General features: G+C 35.1%; 1 protein-coding gene across 3 annotated transcripts in view; it reads right to left on the bottom strand.

Annotated features, from left to right (window-relative positions):
• FARS2 (phenylalanyl-tRNA synthetase 2, mitochondrial) overlaps window positions 1-20,124 on the bottom strand; it is a 642,841-nt gene that overhangs the window by 201,987 nt on the left and 420,730 nt on the right. For 2 of the 3 annotated variants that reach the window (XM_074270886.1, XM_074270878.1), the window contains exon 6: window positions 8,311-8,462. The exons of the other annotated variant lie outside the window; for it this stretch is intronic. In XM_074270886.1, the coding sequence (XP_074126987.1) occupies window positions 8,311-8,462 (152 nt within the window). The remainder of the gene's footprint in view (window positions 1-8,310; window positions 8,463-20,124) is intronic. 3 annotated transcript variants of the gene reach the window in all.

The following is a 20,124-nucleotide window of genomic DNA, read 5'->3' as shown; positions in this document are numbered from 1 at the left end:
AAGGATTATGAGTGAGGAATGAATGATCTGCCCAAAGTGAAGGGCCACAAGGGGCAGCTGCCTCGATTTGTAGCAGCACTCCATATGCATTCAGTACAATCTTAATACTCCCTATTGCTTCTTTTCTATTCATTCATGCCTGGTGACTTCACTCGCTTTGTAAGCACTTGCTTTATCACAAACATATTCAGGAAACAGATGTCACTACTGTAACACTGAACGAATGGCAAGCTGTCTGCATTGCCCAGACATTGAACAGGGATTCCGAACTTTAACACCAATTGTACTGTGATGGAAGGGAAAGGGAATCACATAGTTATTTTGTTGGAGTAATTTTTAATTTAATGTCAAAAAAAACTCAAAAAATAAAACAATCACCCAAATAGGTTTAAAAGGTACACAAAGTAAAAAGATATAAAGTAGAAAGGAGGGAAATTGTATAGGAATTAGATCAGAGTAACTTCTTAAACTAACTGAGAAACAATGCACTTAAATAAACTAAAAAATTACATCAAGGAATTAAAAGCACAAGATTGTCTTTTCTCCTCTATGAAGCTCTCCCAGATCATTTGTTTTAGACAAGGAAGGAAGCATTTAGAGTGTAGGTATACAAGCATGTATACTTGTATACAAGCTTTACTAAAACACAAATAATCTTGAAGTACTATACAAATTAAAGAGTAGGCAAAGCCTCCCTCACCCTGTGCTTACTGACTCCTGAGGGAGGCCACAAGAAGCTAGGGGGATTGTTTCAGGCCTGAAAAACTGGCTCCCAATATAGATAGGATGTTCAGAGATCTGAAGCTGAGAGGAAGAATAAAGGTCATCTAGTTCTCCACTCTCATCCACCCCCATTTTAGCAGGAAACTGAAGTATGGGATATTAAGTGATTTGTCTAAAGTCAAAAAGGCATGGAGCATTAGAGGGAGGATTTTGAACCTCTTATCAGCACCTTGAACAATCAGATGATTACCAGAAAGCCTATCTAGGACTTTAACAAAGTCTCCCAGTGAGTAGTTCCTTATTAGCAATAGCTTGCTGTCTCAGATTTGTGGTCCTAACCATATCATAGTCTATCAGGGGTTCTCAAACTATGGTCCGCGGGCCATATGCGGCCCACTGAGGATGTTTATGCAGCCTAGGTTATGGCAAATGGGCTGAGGGGTGGAGACAGAGTGTTTTTGTTTTTACTATAGTCCAGCCCTCCCACAGTCTGAGGGACAGTGAATTGGCCCCCTATTTAAAAAGTTTGAGAACCAATGGAAGTACTCTCAGGCTATCATATTATCCCAAACTATCACACTATCTCTCTTCCTCCTTTGCACTTAATATCTATACCATTCTCTTAACATGTGTGATATTTCTTGAATTATTCTCTTGCATATGTTTATGTCCTTTCTATCTCTTCAACTAGGATATAGGTTCCTTTACTTTGTCTTAATACAAAGCAAAAACCAAAGGACATGTGGGCTGCACAAATTTGAAGACTACGCCATCTCTAATGTTTAAATGAACTAATTGTGCCTGAATCCTGGTAAAGCTCTCTGAGCTGAGCTTGTATTGCACATATCAAATGGAACTGAACACACAATACCTTAATCGCAACATTGTGATGTCATTGGTCCTCTTCAAATATGAATAACATGTACCTTTTTACTGTGGCTCTGAAGAAAAAGCATGATAGACTTGAAAACGAGATTTTGGTTCAAATCTCAGCTCAAATCATTTAGCCACTCTGAGCCTCAATTTCCCCATTGTAAAACAAAAGTCATAATTGCACTACCCACTTCATAAATTTGTGAGGAAAGGACTTAGCAAACTTTTTAGGGTCTACAGAATGAGTTGTTTTTAATCATTATAATACATTACATTACTATTATATATTAAATGCAATTAAGATTTTATTTTTATGGACTTTGATGTTGTAAAATTAATTATATTGCTTTTAATTTGGGTTGTGGGTTTCAAAGTGAGTTATTTCTTCTTGCTATCCAACTTTGAGTGGTCTATAACATCACCAGAGAGGAATATTCATGCCTTTACTCTTCCATACTTTGGTGGAAAGTTCCATAATAAATTATTAAGATCAACATGTTATCACAACATGTTAGCTGGCCTCTTGGTCAAAGTGGAATTTGAATAAGGATCTAATCATTGCCATTTGGCAGTCTTTCTCAATCTCCCATTTTATGAGATTTAGAGACCTTTGAAATCATCAAGCCAAAACTCTCATTGTACAGATGAGAATTTTTGGACCAGTGCCTCCAAAGTCTTCTGACTTTAAATCCAGTGTTCTTGACAACAGACCATTTAACCTTTTTTCTTACTAAAATAGAAAACAAGAGCACAGAAATAGAAGACCAAATCATAATTTAGTATTCCAGAATAAGTAATAAGTCTTGGCTGCTTCCCCTAGTCTATCTTCCCTAAGCTTCATGGCCTCAGGGATAGATGGTGAACAAAATATTCCTATACTTTTTAAAGTGATGACCAAAGGAATAAATTGAAAGATGTGTTAACTGATGACTGATCATCTAAGTGAACACCTAAACACTAGAGAGTAAAATTCTGAGATTGGGACAAACTGTCTCCCTCTTCTCAGTAGCCATCCATCCTACTTCAGGATAAGCAATGATTATGATTTGGGATCAAAAAGAAATTTTTCCATTGGTATAGTAGTGTGGCATTTGGTATACAACTATAGTAACTAACACTATCTCAAATATGGCATCTAACCAGTCTATTGGATTCTTTCGGAGGGCTAGTATTGGTGGCACATATATCCAGAGTAAAGCAGGCAGGAAATCACTGTCAAGAAATATTTATTAAGTACTTATTGTATGCTAAGCCCTGTGCTTAGTGATGAATATATAAAGAAAAAATAAAAAGAGTTCTTACAATTAAAGAACTTACTTTTAGATGGGGAAGGTATCTTGCAAATAACTAGATAGATACCAAATACATACAAATTCAAAGTAAGGTCTTGGAAATCTTGGAAAGATAGACACCAGTAGCTAAGCTAGGGAGACCATGAAATGTTTCCTGAAGTAGGATCTGAGCGGAATCTTGAAGTAAATTAAGGACAGTAAGAAACAAAAGGTATGGAAGGAATTGAAGCAGCTATGTGGAATAGTTGATAGAGTATTGAATATGAAGTCATGAAATATCTGAATTTGGATTCTGTCTCAATGGGCCTGTTTCTTCATTTGTAAAATTAGGACTTAAATAACACTTCACAAGATTGTATTAAATGAGATAGATAATACATGTATAGTCCTAGATACATACTAGCTGCTATTATCCTCATCCTCTTCCTCATTACTATAGTTTTTCTAGAAATCATTATTTGGAAGAGATTCCAATCATGGGAGAAACCAGGCTGAGTATCACACAGATCACAATCAAAGATGTGACAGGATGATATACATATTCATAAATAGAGATGGAAGAGACGTTAGAGTTTCTAGTCCAACATTTTACAAAGGAGTCACATGATTTGTTCAAGGTCACACAAGAAGTACAAAACCAATATCTGAGCTAAGGTCCTTTAACTCCAAATCCAGTGCTCATTTCACTATCATGTGATATCTCCAATTTTGGCAAAAGAGGAGTGAGGGCTCTTTAGAACTCTACATAAAATCAATGTGCATGTAAACAGGATGGACAATAATTCATGTGAAAAAAAAACAAACAAACTCGGGATTGCTAATTGGGTAATCAATAAGTATTTATTAGCTTCCTCATTTGTTAAATAAGGGTAGCAATACTTGTAGTACCTTTCTCAGAAGATTGGTTCAAATATCAAATGTTGAAGGATCAAAGCATTTGCAAAATATTATAATGACTTCTATGTTCCTGGAGCCCAGTCTAGTCCCTTGAACTATATAATAGATGTTGAACAGATGTTGAAATGAATTCAAAGAGGAACTGGATGATTACTGATCAGGAATGTTATAGAAGGAATTACTATGTAGGTATGGAGTAAAATAAATAGTCCGTGAGATTCCTTCTAGCTGAGCTTTTGGAATCAAAATAAAGCTTGCATTTCAATGGACAAGGATGGCATGGCAACAGAGAGACAGTATTATGTGTTGGGAAAAGCTCTGGACTTAGGAGTTCTGTATTCAGGTCTTGGCTCAGCTATTCACTAATTGTTTAATCTCAGGCAGATGGTTTAAACTTTGTGAGCCTCAGGTTCCTTCATAATCAAAAGGATAAAACAATGCCTGAATGATTGGTTGATTCAAGGGATGATCATGAAGACAAAATGATTTAATGTAGGTTTTACAAATTATTACATTCTATGATTATTGTTATTTGTAGCTCTCATGATGAGCTGAACCTCCTGAATGTCCCCCCAAAAAGGCATCATGGGTTATTCCAACACTAGTTGAGTAACCTTCAGGTGCCATCATTCAGGTACCTTGGGAATCTTTCTATAAAAATAGTATGATTAGATATGTGATCTGAGCTAATTCTTACTCAATTATGTTTATCTGTCATACCACATATAATAAAGTAAGTATAAAAATGGAGAAAGTGGGGGAAGTGCAAAAACTATATACAGATTAATTAAATTCAGGTACAGGATTTCTTTCAATCAATTCAACTTAGTACAAATTCATATAACAGGGCATATTAATGTTAATGTTAATAGGGCAGGGGGCAGCTAGATGGTACAGTGGATAGAGCACCAGCCTTGAATTCAGGAGGACCCGAGTTCAAATCTGGTCTCTCAGACACTTAACATTTCCTAGTTGTGTGACCCTGGGCAAGTCACTTAACCCCAGCCTCAAAAAAAAAAAAAAATGTTAATAGGGTATATTAAGCCTTATTTTCAACTTTCCTTCTCACTTCACTCACATTCACCTCCACTTCCAGTTTGAGGTCAAAGTAATTTGTCTCAATTATCTTGGTCCCAAAGGAAGTAAAAGTCTTACTGAATTGGTCCCAATTTGAAATAGCTTTCCTCATAGCTGCCTGAATTCTGATTCAATGGTCTTCCTGTGTTCTATTCACAAAATTTCTTTGAATTGGACATTCTTTATTATTGTTCTGTAAGAAATGGCCAGCAGGATGATTTCAGAGAGGCTTGGAGAGACTTACATGAACTGATGCTGAGTAAAATGAGCAGGACCAGGAGAACATTATACATGGCAACAACAAGATTGTATTATGATCAATTCTTATGAATGTGGCTCTTTTCAACAATGAGATGATTCAAATCAGTTTCAATAGTTCAATAAAGAAGAGAATCAGCTATAACCAGAGAGAGAATGATGGGAAATGAGTATGGAATACAACATAGTATTTCCAGTCTGTTATTGTTTGCTTTCATTTTGTTGACCTTCTCAGGTTTTTTTTTTTTCTTTCTTTCTAGATCCGATTTTTCTTGTGCAGCAAGATAGCTGTATAAATATGTATACATATATTGGATTTAACATATACTTTTAACATATTTAATAAGTATTGGACTACCTGCCATCTAGGGAAGGGAGTGGAAGGAAGAAGGGGAAAAGTTAAAACAGAAGGTTTTGCAAGGGACAAGGTTGAAAAATTACCCATGTATATATGTTTTGTAAATAAAAAGCTATAATAATAAAAAAAATTTTTAAATTGTTAACCTATCTTTCCTCTAAAAGCTTCTTCATCACTTTTAACCTTAGAGATATCCTCAAAGTTCCAAGATTCTCTGTAAAATCTTTCCACAAGCATCACCATTAGGGATTATAATTTTATCTTCTGGGCCTATAAACCCAGCAAAGGAAGTCATTTTATTCTTACAAATATATGTAATGACCACCCACTCAAAGCTATAAATTTACAGAAAGCATTTGTTTGTATCTGTGTGTCTGTGTCTGTGGGTATATAGTAGAAAGCAGTGAATATTCAGGTTGGAAGGATTCCTAGTGATCACCTATTCTAATTCCATCTCTTGTGAGAGGAACAAATATCGAATCATAAATGATGATGATTGGTGATCAGCTAATTATTAAGGAAGATTCCATGGCAGAAGCAGCTTTTTCAGATATATTTTAAAGCAGTGGTCTTCAAACTTTTTAAATAGGGGCCAGTTCACTGTCCCTCAGACTGTGGGAGGGCCAGACTGTAGTAAACACAAAAGCTCACACTCTGACTCCGCCCCTCAGCCCATTTACCATAACCCAGCAGGGGCATAAACGTCCTCATCAGGCCGCATCTGGCCTACAGGCCATAGTTTGAGAACCCCTGTTTTAAAAGAAGGGAGACTGTACCTTAACCAAAACACCTATAGATCACATCGACTCTGGGAAAGCAATGAAGCAGAAAGGCTGTAGAAATAAAAGACTTGGTGGTAGCCTTAGAATCGATAGATCTTTTCTTAAGAGAGGGAGAAAGGTATAGGACCAAGAACAACAGCTAAAGTAACTACCTAGTATCAAGAATGTTATAGAATTCTAGAAATTAAAAAGACATAACAAATCATCTAGTCTTCATTCTACAACAGCTACAAGGAAGCCTTTTACCTTATTTCATGTATATGTGAAAGAGAGAAATTGCCAGAAATCCAAAAGCTCAAAAGCAATGGTAAGAGAAGCTCAAAAATGTTGTATAATTAAAAGGCTAAGGGATGACTAAAGATGGAAAAAAAAAAATAGCAATTAGGGTTGACATGCTTACAGGCATGGTTTATAACATGAAATTTCTGGAGTTACAATGTGGTGAACCTATGTAGGGCCTTTTCCATTCCCTTCATCTCATATCCTAATGCTTTTCTTCCTAACACTACCTTTCAACTTTACTCTATACTTATATCCCACTAAAATAAGGAAAATGGGAAGAAATGGTGTGCAGACAAAAAAAGTATACTTCTCAAAAAAAAAAAAAAGTATACACATTTTTAAACTTAATATGCCCTATTAATATATTCTCCATTACTTTCCTAAGTTTAAATAATCAATTGTGATTTGTATAGTATTTATTGACTTTTGGGGTATAAATGCTCACAGTGAAGATTTGACAGTTGGCTCTCAGGAGTTTGCTTGAGCTGACACACCTTGGCACACCTCTGGCAAAGTACATCTGTACAGAGAGGAGCAGTGAATGGGAGGCTGGAGGTGTCAGCAGGGAACGGCAGATAGTAGAATCCAGGATGGGGTGCCAAGATACCCAACAGATGTTTAAAATCAAGAGCTGGAATCCTCAAATACATAGTTTTTTAGTTCATTCATCAAGTATGAACTACAGATTTGTAGTGAAAATATGCTAAGTAACCCTTCATGTTTCCCAGACTCCATTTTGCAATCAGGGCTCCATCCTGTGACTCCGACTTAGGACGCAGTGTTACTTCACGGTGGAAATTTATTAGGTGGCTTGCTGAATCCCCTCCAGTCCCTGCACCCTGGCTTTTCCTAACTGTATCTTGGATCAATGACCATCTCCTACCCTATTTTTTGGTATAAGGTCATCAGACCATCTCCTCTCTTGCTTTTTGGCATAAGCCATCACTGTCAAGATGAATAGGGTCAGACCATAAGGTAGGCTTTTGCTTTCCCCTTAATCTTGGAGGCCACACCAAAACTGTGGGCAAGCCCTTGATTACTCCAGCACTTGGAGAGAGCCACTTCTCTTCAGACCACCCCTTCCCCCAACCAAGGGGTGTAAGGTCCTTTAAATGGGTAGCCACAGCACAATAGGAGATTGAGTGACCCAGAAGTAATCTCTGTGGATATAGGACTACCCTGTGGGTGGGATCCTGGCCATATTGAGATAGCTTTGTAATGGGTGACAGCTCTCTCGCTGGCTGGCTGTGTGTGTGACCTCACAGGCCCTTTATAAGCCCACTGCAGACAGTAGTCGCTCTCTTTAACCTGGCTCCCTAGCCTGGGGTAGCTGAGCCAAGCTGATGGATAACACCTAGTAAGAACCTAATATCTCATTATCTCATTAGCACTTAGTTAAGAACCTAACAAAGGGGGTCCTTTTCAAACACTGTAAAAATCCCATTCAAATCCTTAGTCAGAAGAGCAATAGCTGCCACTTCCTTGACAGGATGGTTGTCTTCTGCTCTCAGTTGATGCTTGGGGATAAGCTCTTTCTTCCCATGGATATTACCTGATTGCCTGAGACTGAGTATGTCTCCTTCATACTCTTTATCCCTCCTCTTCCTCGTTGTTTACCAACACTATTATTCCCTGAGAATTCATAGTAAGCAGGGTTATTGTTGTTGTTGTTGTTGTTTTAACTATATGTAAATAAATAGATATTTATTCTCAGAAAATCATCATCACCTAGATGTGTTGAAGAAATATATTAAAAAGCTTTACTTACTTGGGATGCTCAAACTTATCTATGAGATCAACCTTCTCTACCAGGTCTCCTCCAATGGTTCGGACTAAGTCATAGAAATCATTCTCAGAGTAATTCTGAGGAGGTAGCCAAAAGGAAATGTCATTCACCAAAGCTGGATACTTGCTAAGAGGCTAAAAAAAAAAAAAAAAAAAAAAAAAAACTTAGATGACTTTTCAGTTGGCAAGGAAAATTTCTAAATTTTTATGACAAATTTCAATTGGCTAATTGGGAAAAGTTAATAAATTCTTATTTTAGTTTCTGTATTTTAAAAATAAAACAAGTTTAAAGGATATTCATCTCAAAATTTAGATAATGCCATTGTGAATACAAAATAATTTATCATAATTTATATAATATAACCACATTATTAGATTTATGGCTTATCTAATGGTCAATTTAGTTTTAAAGCAATTTGAATTTATCATATTGCAAATTTTCTCCTTTGAATATTAGAGAAGGGAAAAGGTTCAATTTAATTAAGAAGAGATTCATTAATTGCCTATGATACTTTTTGGAAACCTTCTTAATTTAGAAATAAGTAGTTGTCTTTTCAAAATGGATATTTCAATTAGTAATGCTTTCATTATTTTTTACCATAATTATTTATTAAAATAAAATGCTGGGTTGATTAGCAAGATTTTTTAAAAATGAGATTACTTCTCAAATTATGCCTTTAAGAAAATGTGCTATAAATTTGAATACTGGCATCTCTTCCCTCTGACTTCTTTATGTAAGCTTTCTCCATATTCAATGTCTCACTGTTTCATCAGGCATGTTTAAATATTAGAGAAGTTGCTGATTTCTGGAAGAGAATATGGATGAGAGAACAACTTTAAAAGTTACATATTCAATTTGTTTTATTCCTAAAAGGGAAAAAAAAAGTACAATATAGATCCACAGTTTTATGTTCTATTTTGCATGCGAAAATACTATGTTATTTGCTGTTAAGTATAAATTGAAAAATTTAAAACAAATTACTGGCCTTCATTAAGTGACTTCTACTTATGCCACAACTTGTGTATAAATGTTTTGGTCTGTATAAGATATTATCTCAATCAAAAATCAAATCTCCGTTCTGAAATATTTTATGGCACATCTGAGAAATCCTAAGTGAATACCTGATAAAGCTATAGACTTGTTAGGAGACAAATATATACAATGAATTGATTTATGCTTGCCTGGGTAACTATAGTATAAGCCATCAATGAATACCTGATAAGAAAAACAGTACAACTTTTAAATTAGCACATTCTTTAGGGAATCAAATAATGAAACAAAAATGATTACTCAACTTGAAATATGAATAAAGTTGTCAGACCAATGCATTGGAGTGGAACCCCAATTTCAAACTTGAACACAATAAAGCTATCATGTAGGTGTGCATGATAAAATATCTCTGCTAACAAAGATGGGCTCCATTTCCTCTCCAAGGAGCTAAGCTGCAGTGCTAAATAATTACCACAACTGTTACAAAGAAATAAAATGAGGAGTATTTAACGATTATACTGAGGTAGAAGGGAAAATGAAACATTCTTCCTCAGCTTGGTTTTTTTTTTTTCTCATGTCCACCTAAATATGGGATGAGATCCTGATGTCTCATGAGCAGCATAAAAGCTTACTAAACTTGTTTTTTTTAGAGACATTCATTATTATTCAAGAGGAGAAAATGGTATAGAAAAAAGTGTGTGTGTGTGTGTGTGTGTGTATTTAGGGGCTATGCAGGACTCCACCAAGTCTGAGGGAGGAAAAAAAAAAAAAAAAACAGTACAGCATCTAGCTAGAAAGAGTTCAAATTTGATCATCCAAAAGTCAGGTGAGACAAACTTAGGCTGGTGAATTGTAAATTGCCCAATGTGGAGAGAGACTGAGGTGTTTTGAGGTCTAGTTCCCTGGAAAATCGCAATCAGAGGGAAGGGAGTCAAGATGTGAAAGAGGAGAAAAGGCTAAGAGAAGGAGAAAAGGCTAAAAGGAACAAAGATTTCAGGAATAAGAAATCTCAAAACCTTGAAAATAGATACATCAAGAGGAAAAACACATCATGCTAAAAGCATATTCATTCATCTAATAAAAAAAAAATATTACATAATAAAGGGAAATGATTCAAAACTTTTTTCTTTCAAATATTAGTTAACATTTATGTTTTCAAATTTTGAGTTCCAAATTTTTCTTTTCCTCTCTACTCTTCCCCTTCACTGAGAAGGCAAGCAATTTGATATAGGCTATACATATAGTTATACAAAACATAATTTCATATTATAGTTATACAAAACATAATTTCGTATTAGTCATGCTGTTAAATAAGACACTGACCAACCCTTCTTCCCTCCAAAAAAAAACAAAAAACAAAAAAACAAGAAAAATAAGATTAAAAAAAAAAAAGCATGTTTTGATCTGCATTTAGATTTTTATCAGTTCTTTCTCTGAAAGTACATAGCATTTTTCACCATGAGACCTTCAGAATTGTCTGGATATTTTTGTTGTTATTGTTTTTGCAATGCAATTGGGGTTAAGTGACTTGTCCAAGGTCACACAGCTAGAAAGTGTTAAATGTCTGAGGCTGGATTTGAGCTCAGGTCCCCGATAAAGGCTGGTGATCTATATACCATCGTACACAGCAGCCTCCAAAATTGTTATACATCACTGTATTGCTTAGAATAGCTAAGTCATTCACAGTTGATAATCATACAATATTACTGTTATTGTGTATAACATGCTGGTTCTTCTCACTTTGCATAAATTTTTATGAAAGCATCTTGCTCATCATTTCTTATGGCAAAGTACTCCAACTCAACTTGTTCAGCCATGCCCCAATTGATGAGTATCCCTTTAGTTTCCAATTCTTTGGCACTACAAAAAGAGCTGCTAAAAGTATTTTTGTACATTTAGATCTTTTTCCTTTTCCTTTTTAAAATCACTTTGAGATACAGACTTAATAGTGATATTGTTGGGTCAAAGGGTATGAACAGTTTTGTAGCCTTTTGGGCATCAAATAGCTCTCCAGAATGTCCCACATGATTCAACATTTATCATTTTCCTTTTCTGTCATAGTGATGTAGAGTGATGTAGTAGTAGTGATGTAGAGCATTTTTCATATAATTATAGGTAGCTTTAATATCTTTGTCTGAAAATTGTCTGTTCATATCCTTTGACCATTTATTAGTTGGGAATGACATTCTTATAAATTTGACTAAGTTCTCTATTGAGAACATATTGAGAAATACGACCTTTATCAGAGATACTTGCTACAATTCTTCCTTTCTCCCCCAATTTTCTGCTTTCCTTCTAATCTTGGTTTCATTAGTTTGTTTGTGCAAAACCTTTTTAACTTACTGTCATCAAAATTATCCATTTTATCTCAAAATGCTCTTTATCTCTTTTCTGATCCTAAATTTTTCCTTATCCATAAATGACAGGTCAATTATTCCAAGTTCCCCCAATGTGCTTATTTTTTATGTCTAAATTGACCCACTTTGACCTTATCTTAGTATAAGGTGTGAATTGTTGGTTTATACCATACTATTTTTCAGTTTTCCTAATAGTTTTTTGTCAAATAATGAGTTCTTGCCCTAAAATCTTAGATCTTTGGGTTTATCAAACACTAGGCTACTATGGTAATTTACCAAGGCATATTATATACCTACTCTATTCAATTAATTTGTTCTTTTTGTTATGTTGGCTCATCCTATTGATGAGCAATTAATAATTTTCTACTTGTTTAGATCGGACTTTATTTGTATGAAAGTTGTTTTATAATAGTGTTCCTATACTTCCTGGATTTGTCTTGGCAGGTAGACTTCCAAGTGCTTTTTATTGTCTACAATTATTTAAAATAGAATTTCTTTTTCAAAATTATTCAATATTTTATGTCCTGCATAGCAAAAATCATGAACATAATGGGAAAACATGAATCAACAAGAGTAAGTTTCAATAAAGAAAGAAAAGAGAAAAATTCATTAGGAATGCAAACACATAGAATTAAAGGAAAACCTAGGAGAAGAAAGAATATTCCTGAGGGTTAGCTAGATAGCACAGTACATAGTATATTGGTCTTGATGTCAGGAGGACCAGAATACAAATCTGGTCTCTGACTTACTGATTATATAACCCTAGGCAAGCCTGGGGGAGGGAGCAAGAGATAAGTAAATATTCTCTTCATGCAAATAAAACATACACATCTTGGAGACAGAATATGCAGAGATAACCTAAAGATTCTAGGTCCCCAGGAAGAACATAACAAGATTTAAAAAAAAAAAAAAAAAAAAAAAAAAAAACCTTTAACAATATAATGAAGGAAATAATAGAAGACAACTGCTCAGAACTTTCAAATTAAATTATAGAGAGAAGAATTTTCAAATTGCTTCCAGGAAAAAAACCAAACCAAACAAAAAACAAAATGAGGCTGAAAAGGGGCTAGGTGGCGTAGTGGATAGAGCACCAGCCCTGAATTCAGGAGGACCTGAGTTCAAATCTGGTCTCAGACACTTAACACTTCCTAGCTGTGTGACCTGGGCAAGTCACTTAACCCCAGCCTCAGAGGGGGAAAAAAATTAAACTGAAAATTCATGGTGATTACCTTCAACAATTCAATTCAGAATTAACAAATGTTACAAATCATTTGAAGAAACACCTTAAAATACAAAGAAAAGGAAATTTGAATAAAGCAGCAATTGTCAAAGGGGGAAGGAAGGATCCATCCTAACTTTGAAAGTAAGAAAGGGCTCCATTGATGAATGATCCTACAAGTGAAGAGAGATGGGTGGTTGGAGAAGGGAGATGAAGGCTGGGAAATTTGATGCTCGAAAATCTATTTGTACAGGAAAAGGGTGAATTGTAACCTCTGGTGGGCAAGTGAATCTGAGTGAAGACTTCTCATGGGAGTGTGGCCCTAATAGTGACTTGAGACTTTGTAATGACAAGTTGAGCTTTAGCTAAAAAGCTACAGGTGTTCGATTATCTTGGATGAACATTTCCCCTTCAGCAGCCCCCCTCCACAATCTCTTAATTGGGAATTCAGGTAGCAATTCTCTCAACCAAGAATATTTACTTGTAAATTAAGAATGTGTTATTTATTAGTACTCTTTTGTTTCTGGGAAAAATTTCCACATTTGGAGTATAAGCTTGAATTTCCCCAGACATGGGAAGAAAGGTGGGGGTGGGTTAGGACTCTGGTCTATATAATCTTGTTTTGCAGTTTGTAGTTTGCACTTCTCTACAGACACCCAGTCTGTTTGATGTGGATTGTGATCCCTTTAAGAAATTAGTCCTTTCAGATGTATTTATTCCTTTCTGATTCCCAGCCCCTCCTAGCTAATGCATTAACAATTCAAGAAGTTTGGACCTTTGATTCACAAATCCTGGTAGAAAGCATCCCTTTGAATTCCAATAGAAGATCTGGGCTCCCCCAGCCCCCATGGGATCTGAGCCAACTTGGGGCTCCACCCACAGGCCCCCTTTAGCTAAATCTCTCATTATAAAAGAGACAACCTGGCATCCTCTCTTTGCAGAGGTTCCAAACATGGACTTTAACCTTACTTCCAAATTCCATAATAAACCTCTTTTATCAGTCTAGGTTTTTGGTTGTGTAAATTCCTTTACAGAGGATTCTTGCCCTGCCACCAGACCTCATTTAACTCTGTAAACTTGTGCCGAATCCAAAGGGGTTGCAGGGGAGCTCTATTTGACTTCCTGTACTCCAAACCTGACACTAGACCTCAATTAAACCCTAATTTCATTTAGGTACCCCAATCCTAAACATCATCATGTTGAGAGTTCCTTTTTCTCAGGAGATGATAATAAATCTTCTTTTCTCTCTCCCTCTCCCTCTCCTTCTCCCTTTTCCTCTCTCTTTCCCTCTCCCTCTCCCTCTCCCTCTCTGCTTTTTACCATGAGAGTCTTTCATTTTAATTTGAGTAAAAATCACATTCTACACAAAAGTGTTTTCTATTTGTGAAAGGAGTGCCAGACTCCTTTTCCCAATTTAACTAATCAGAGACATCTTCACATATAAATAAAAAAACATTTATTTAATTCCTTCAGGGAGAGGCCCAGATGCATCTGGTAGCCATGTGCTCCTGAACCTGACCAGCAGGAAGTAGAACACCTGGTTAAAGAGGAAAAGACTCAAGCCATTTCATTGGATAAACTAAAAGGAAGTCAAGGTATATCAATATTAATAAACACACACACACACACACCACACACACAGTGATTCTTTAATAGATAATCATTCCTAAAAGAGCTGCAAAATATTTATAACCACATAAAAATTTTTCCAAACCACTACAAATTAAAAATACAAATAAAAGGAACAAAGAGATTTCACCTCATATGCAGAAAATTGGCAAAAATGACAAAGTATCGCAACAAGCCATGTTGGAAGCATTGTAGAAAGATAAACTAATATATTATTGGTGGATATGTGAAATGATATAATCATTTTAAATAAGTAATTTGGAATTACACAAATATGATGGCTAAAATACCCATGCCCTTTGAACCAGAAACTCCATTACTGGGCATAAGTCCTAAGGAAGTCATCAACATGAAAAAAGTTCTCATGTACTCCAAACAGCACTTTTTATGATAGCTGAGAAATTGTGATAGCTAAACAAATTGTACATGAATATAATGGAATATTTATTGATGTGGGTTGGGCTCCCTTTAAGAAACTAATCCTTTCAGGGAATGAATTGGGTTGTGCTCCCTTTAGCAAACTAAAGCTTTCAGACTGATTTATTCCTTTTTGTTTCTCAGCCCCTCCTAGTGGATGCATTATCAATTCAAGAAGCTAGGGCCTTTGATTCACAAATCCTGTCAAAAGCACCCTTTTGAAATCCAATAGGAGATCTGGGTTCTCACAACCCCCACCCAGATTTGAGCCAACTTGGGACACCACCCACAGACTCCTTTGGCTAAATCTCTCATAAAAGAGCTGGAGCTCTCTCTCTTTGCAGAGGTTCTAAACATAGCAGCCTTACGCCCATAATAAACCTTTTTATCAATCTAGGTTTTCGGGCCTGTAAATTCCTTTATAGGGGACTCTGTGCCATCACTAGACTGCATTTAACTATGTATCCTTGCACCAAACCAAAAGGGGCTACCCCTTACCTAACTCTCGTCATTATAGGAAATGATGTGTGGTGATTAATACAGAGAAGCTTCAAAAGATTTCTATGAACTGATATAGAATAGTAAGCAGAGACAAGTTACAGTAACTGTAACAATATAAAGGGAAAGAGTGATAACACACACCAAAAAGTCAAAAGTAAATGTAATAAAATGGCAAATTTCAAATGGTATTCAAGTGAAGAGATGAGAAGACACCTCTAACCTACTCTTTTGTGGAAATGAGCAGCCCCACAGATATCACAAATGTTTTTGAACTTTTTCAAGGTACCAATCAGTTATGGGGAAGTTTTCCTCTCCAAAAATTACAATTTGTTATTTGGAACAGCTACCTCAGAGAAAAAGAGGGATACAATGCATGGCATTCTATGGTGATTTGAAAAACAAAAAAAATCAGTAAAAACTTACTTTAAAATTAAGAAAATGCAAAGTGATGAATTTGTGCTTAACTCAATCAACAATTTTTAAAGCAAAACCTATGCAGAATACTAAGATAAAAAATTTACATAACCCAAGTGAAGTTTAAAGGAGCCAAAATATCATAAAGTCATATCTAGTTACAAAAATAATCTACTGCAGTTATATAGCAAAGTGAAGAAAAGCAGTTATATACAGGTCCTTGGAATTGCACTGACCTTTTCTTTCTTTCAAATAAAACACTTCATTAGGTATTCCCCTGAGATCTTCATATGGAGAAAAGGGGTCTGTGATTTTCATAAACCTCTTCTCTCCCTTCAAGACTAAGCTCAAGCATTAACTAAATGAAACTGCCTGATACCTCCACATCCAATTGCTATCTATTCCCTCCTAAACTACCTGTTTCTTAATTACTTTGATTTAATTTGCTTTATTCCTTTAAAATGTATTCTCTCTCCCCCTTTTATACACACACACACACACACACACACACACACACACACACGGTCTCTTTTGACAGAATGAGAACTTCATTTAGAGTATGGACTGATTCATTTTTAAAAAATTTTTAATTTTTTGCATTTTGTATCCCTAGGACCTGGAACATAGCCAACTACAGAGTAGATTAAATGACTGATATTAAGATCCATTAAGTCAGCAGAATGAAGTGGCAGACAAAAAAGCTAATTCCATCTTAAGCTGCATAAACAGAATTATATAATGAATCACAGTTCTCTGTTATCCTAGAATATTTTATCTAGTTCTAGGAAGTTTAGAATAAGAATTCAATGAATTTAGAAGAAGGATGAAAATATGACTAGAAATACAGAGGAAAAAGATTTAGAGGAATAGGGTTAGGTTTGTTCTACCCTAGGAGGGCAAGCAATGTTTGCAAGTTCAGTTGGATATAAAAAATATTTTCCTAACAATTAGTGCTTTCAAAGAATAATGGGATCACTTAAAAGCATAATGCTCCTGCCAAGGGAAATCTTCAATCAGGGTGACTTCTTGTTAGGGAAATCATAGAGAAGACTCATATCCTAGGCAGAGATGACCTTTTATGGCCTTTCCAAATCCAAGATATTCTGATTCCATAAACTGAGAGATAACAACATAATCATGTTCAGCTTTTAATGTATTTATTGTATGCATAACAGAAATACTCTTCACATTATTCCTTGCTGTCCCATCCCATTTATAATGATCTGTTGGGCATCTCTACCTGGATCTTCTGCTGGTCATTCAAACTCATTATTTCCAAAATAATTAGCACAGCATGTGGCACACATAATAAGCACTTGATAAATGCTTATTGACTTGGCTTGAATTAATCATCTTCTTCAACAGTATCTCTTCCACTAATTTCTTTAATTTTTCTTGTAGTATCACCTTCATTTCTGTGATCTAGGATCACAATCTTGCAGTCAAGAATTTTCTTTTGACCCTATCTCCTTTGGCTTATATTGTGTATGTACTGTACAATGTACTACACTATGACATACATTGTGTATGTACTATATTCTCTCACCTCATTCAATAGATTATTGATTCCCTGAGGACAAGGACCCTGTTTTTTACCTTTGCAACCTCAGTATCCAGCACAAGGTTTATTAAGTACACAGTACACAGTAGATATGTAACAAATTTTTGATGAGTCAATGGTTGAATAGATAAAAGAAAACTATACTTGAAAGCAATGGGGGAGGAACAAAACTCAAGTTCCAAATAGACCTAGTTCCCAATCACTTCTCTATCTCATGGCAGGCAAGGAACATGCATTTATTAAGCACTTACTATGTGCCAATATTAGTAGTAAGCATTGGAGATCTAAAACAAACAAATGGAAAGATAGTCCCTGTCCCCAAGAGACTTACAGTCCAAAAGGGTAAGATAGCTGGAAAAAGGGAGTAAGGGGAAAAGGAAAAAGGAAAAAAGCACTTGTGGAGACATCTTCTATTTCTGGCCCATTTCTGAAATTATTCAATTTCATTCTCCAATTTAAATTTTAGGAGTTATAGGTTGGCAAAGAATTTTTAAAAAGAAATTTATCTATGATGAAAGCACTACCTCAATTTGTTTTAAAACTTTTGCTTTTTTTCTTCCTTCTAAAATGTTCAGGAAAAAAGAATAAACTTGCCTACAAAACAAAAACCAAAACCAATGGCTTAAGGGAAGCTGACTTTCTACCCTTCTCCTCCCAAAAAAGTCATTAGATTACTTAATGGAAATTTTTTAGTATTGTTCTCAAAGTAACTTTTATAAGAGCTATGAGCTTCAAAGATGGGGTTGGAAGTGGGGAAAAGTGACAATGCTCGAATAAACTAGAAGTTGTTTTTTTTTTGTCTGTCTTCTCTATTTGTTTACTGACAAGATTAGAGAGGCCTGGAGCAGAGAGGAAGATTTGATGAAAGTAGGACTAAGATTATAAAATACCTTAAACTTCAGAAATCTACACTTGGGAAAAATCTAGAATGTGTTCTTGCTCAACACTACCTTCAAAGTACCACTATTTTCTTTGTGACAGCTACTCAAATTCTGAAAGCATAGAGCTTAGGAGGAAATACTCAGGTTTTTAAAAACTGTCCTGATAAATTTAATATTTAAAGTGATAACCTACTTCATAACTGATATCATTAACCTAACCCTGTTAAGAATATTTAATTTCATTAATTTTTACAAAACAATGCATCTTTGTCCTTTGTAACAAGCTCAGGCTTTGCAAATAAAGAAAACTGATTGAGACAATAAATGAAACTATTCCCATTACACTTTTGTCTTTCAAATCTCAAGTGGAGATTTACTTCACCACTTGTGCCTATTTGATTTTACTGTTGTAAAGGGCTCTCTGTACCATGGTACTCAATAAACTGAGAACATTTTGGTAAATGCAGCAAAATCATAGAATTAAAAGAGGCTTTAGAGGTCACATTCAATTCCATTCCATTCAATACACATTTATTAAACTTGGAGTATTTGCAAGGTTTTGTAGCAGCTTTTGGGAATACAAAGAAAAAAGCAAAACCCTTATTGCCCTCAGGGAGCTTAATTTCTGCTGGAGTATTATTCAGAACATATAAACATACAAATAAACCTGAAGTCACTAGAGAAAAGAGAAAATAAAAACTGGAGGGAGAGAGAGTTTTCAGGAAAGGGGCATCTGAATGAACATAAAGGATTCTAAAAAGAAAAAAAAAGGACAAGGAAGGTCATTTGAAGAATGAAGGACATTCTGTGAAAAGGCAGAGTGATGGGAGATGCAATAGTGTAGTTGGAATATAGACTATATGAAGAGGAGCAATAGGAAAGCCTGGGTAGACCTATTACTCTCTGGCTTGGAGTTTATATTTTATCCTAGAACTTATAGGATTCACTGAAGACTTTTGAGCATGTTTGTGATATGGTTAGTTAAGCTTAGAGAAGCAACTTATTGGAGTGGAGTGTGAGTCAGTAAAGACTGCTTCTGATGACTCAGAGATGGTAAACTTGTATTACTGAGAGGCCATTTAGGAAGAGATCTAGATAAGCGGTATCACTCAAACAGAAAGGGAACCACCTTGTAAATATCATAGCTATATTGGCTTAGGCTTTTAATATTAATATTGTCTTCTATTATATTTTTTACATATTTTATTAAATATTTCCCAATTACATTTTAATCTGATTCAAGGCCTTGAGGGATGGTATTGACCCCCTTCTAGAAAAAAAAAACTATTGGAATCATATTCCTCAACTTAAACTTTTCCCTAGATGGTCATTCATTATTCAAAGAACTCCAGTAATGAGGAATTCATTACTTTTATGAGATAACCCATTCATTCAACTTTGTATAACTCTACTTGTTTGGAAATCATTCTATTTGTATATTATACATGCATAACACACAAATAAGCATTCATGTATATATGTACAAATACATATACATATGTGTATATACATACATATATACTATATATGTATATGTGTGTGTATACACACACACATATTTATCTTTCTGAGTTGCATTTTTTCTTTTTTTGCTTATTTTGTAATCTAATCATAGTTCTACCTACTAAGTTCAGACAAAACAAATCTAATCCCTCTTTCATATGATAACCTTCAGATACTTGAAGCTAGTTATCATACATGTCTGTATGTGTGTATATATATACATATATACACATATATATGCATGAATATGCAAATATGTATTTATATATATACCTTTCCTCCTAAAATTTCCCTGCATTTATTTTGTCAATATTCTGCATAAAC

Source organism: Sminthopsis crassicaudata, chromosome 1 (genome assembly GCF_048593235.1).
Source record: "Sminthopsis crassicaudata isolate SCR6 chromosome 1, ASM4859323v1, whole genome shotgun sequence".
NCBI lineage: Eukaryota > Metazoa > Chordata > Mammalia > Dasyuromorphia > Dasyuridae > Sminthopsis > Sminthopsis crassicaudata.
This window is presented reverse-complemented; position numbering and strand designations above follow the sequence as displayed.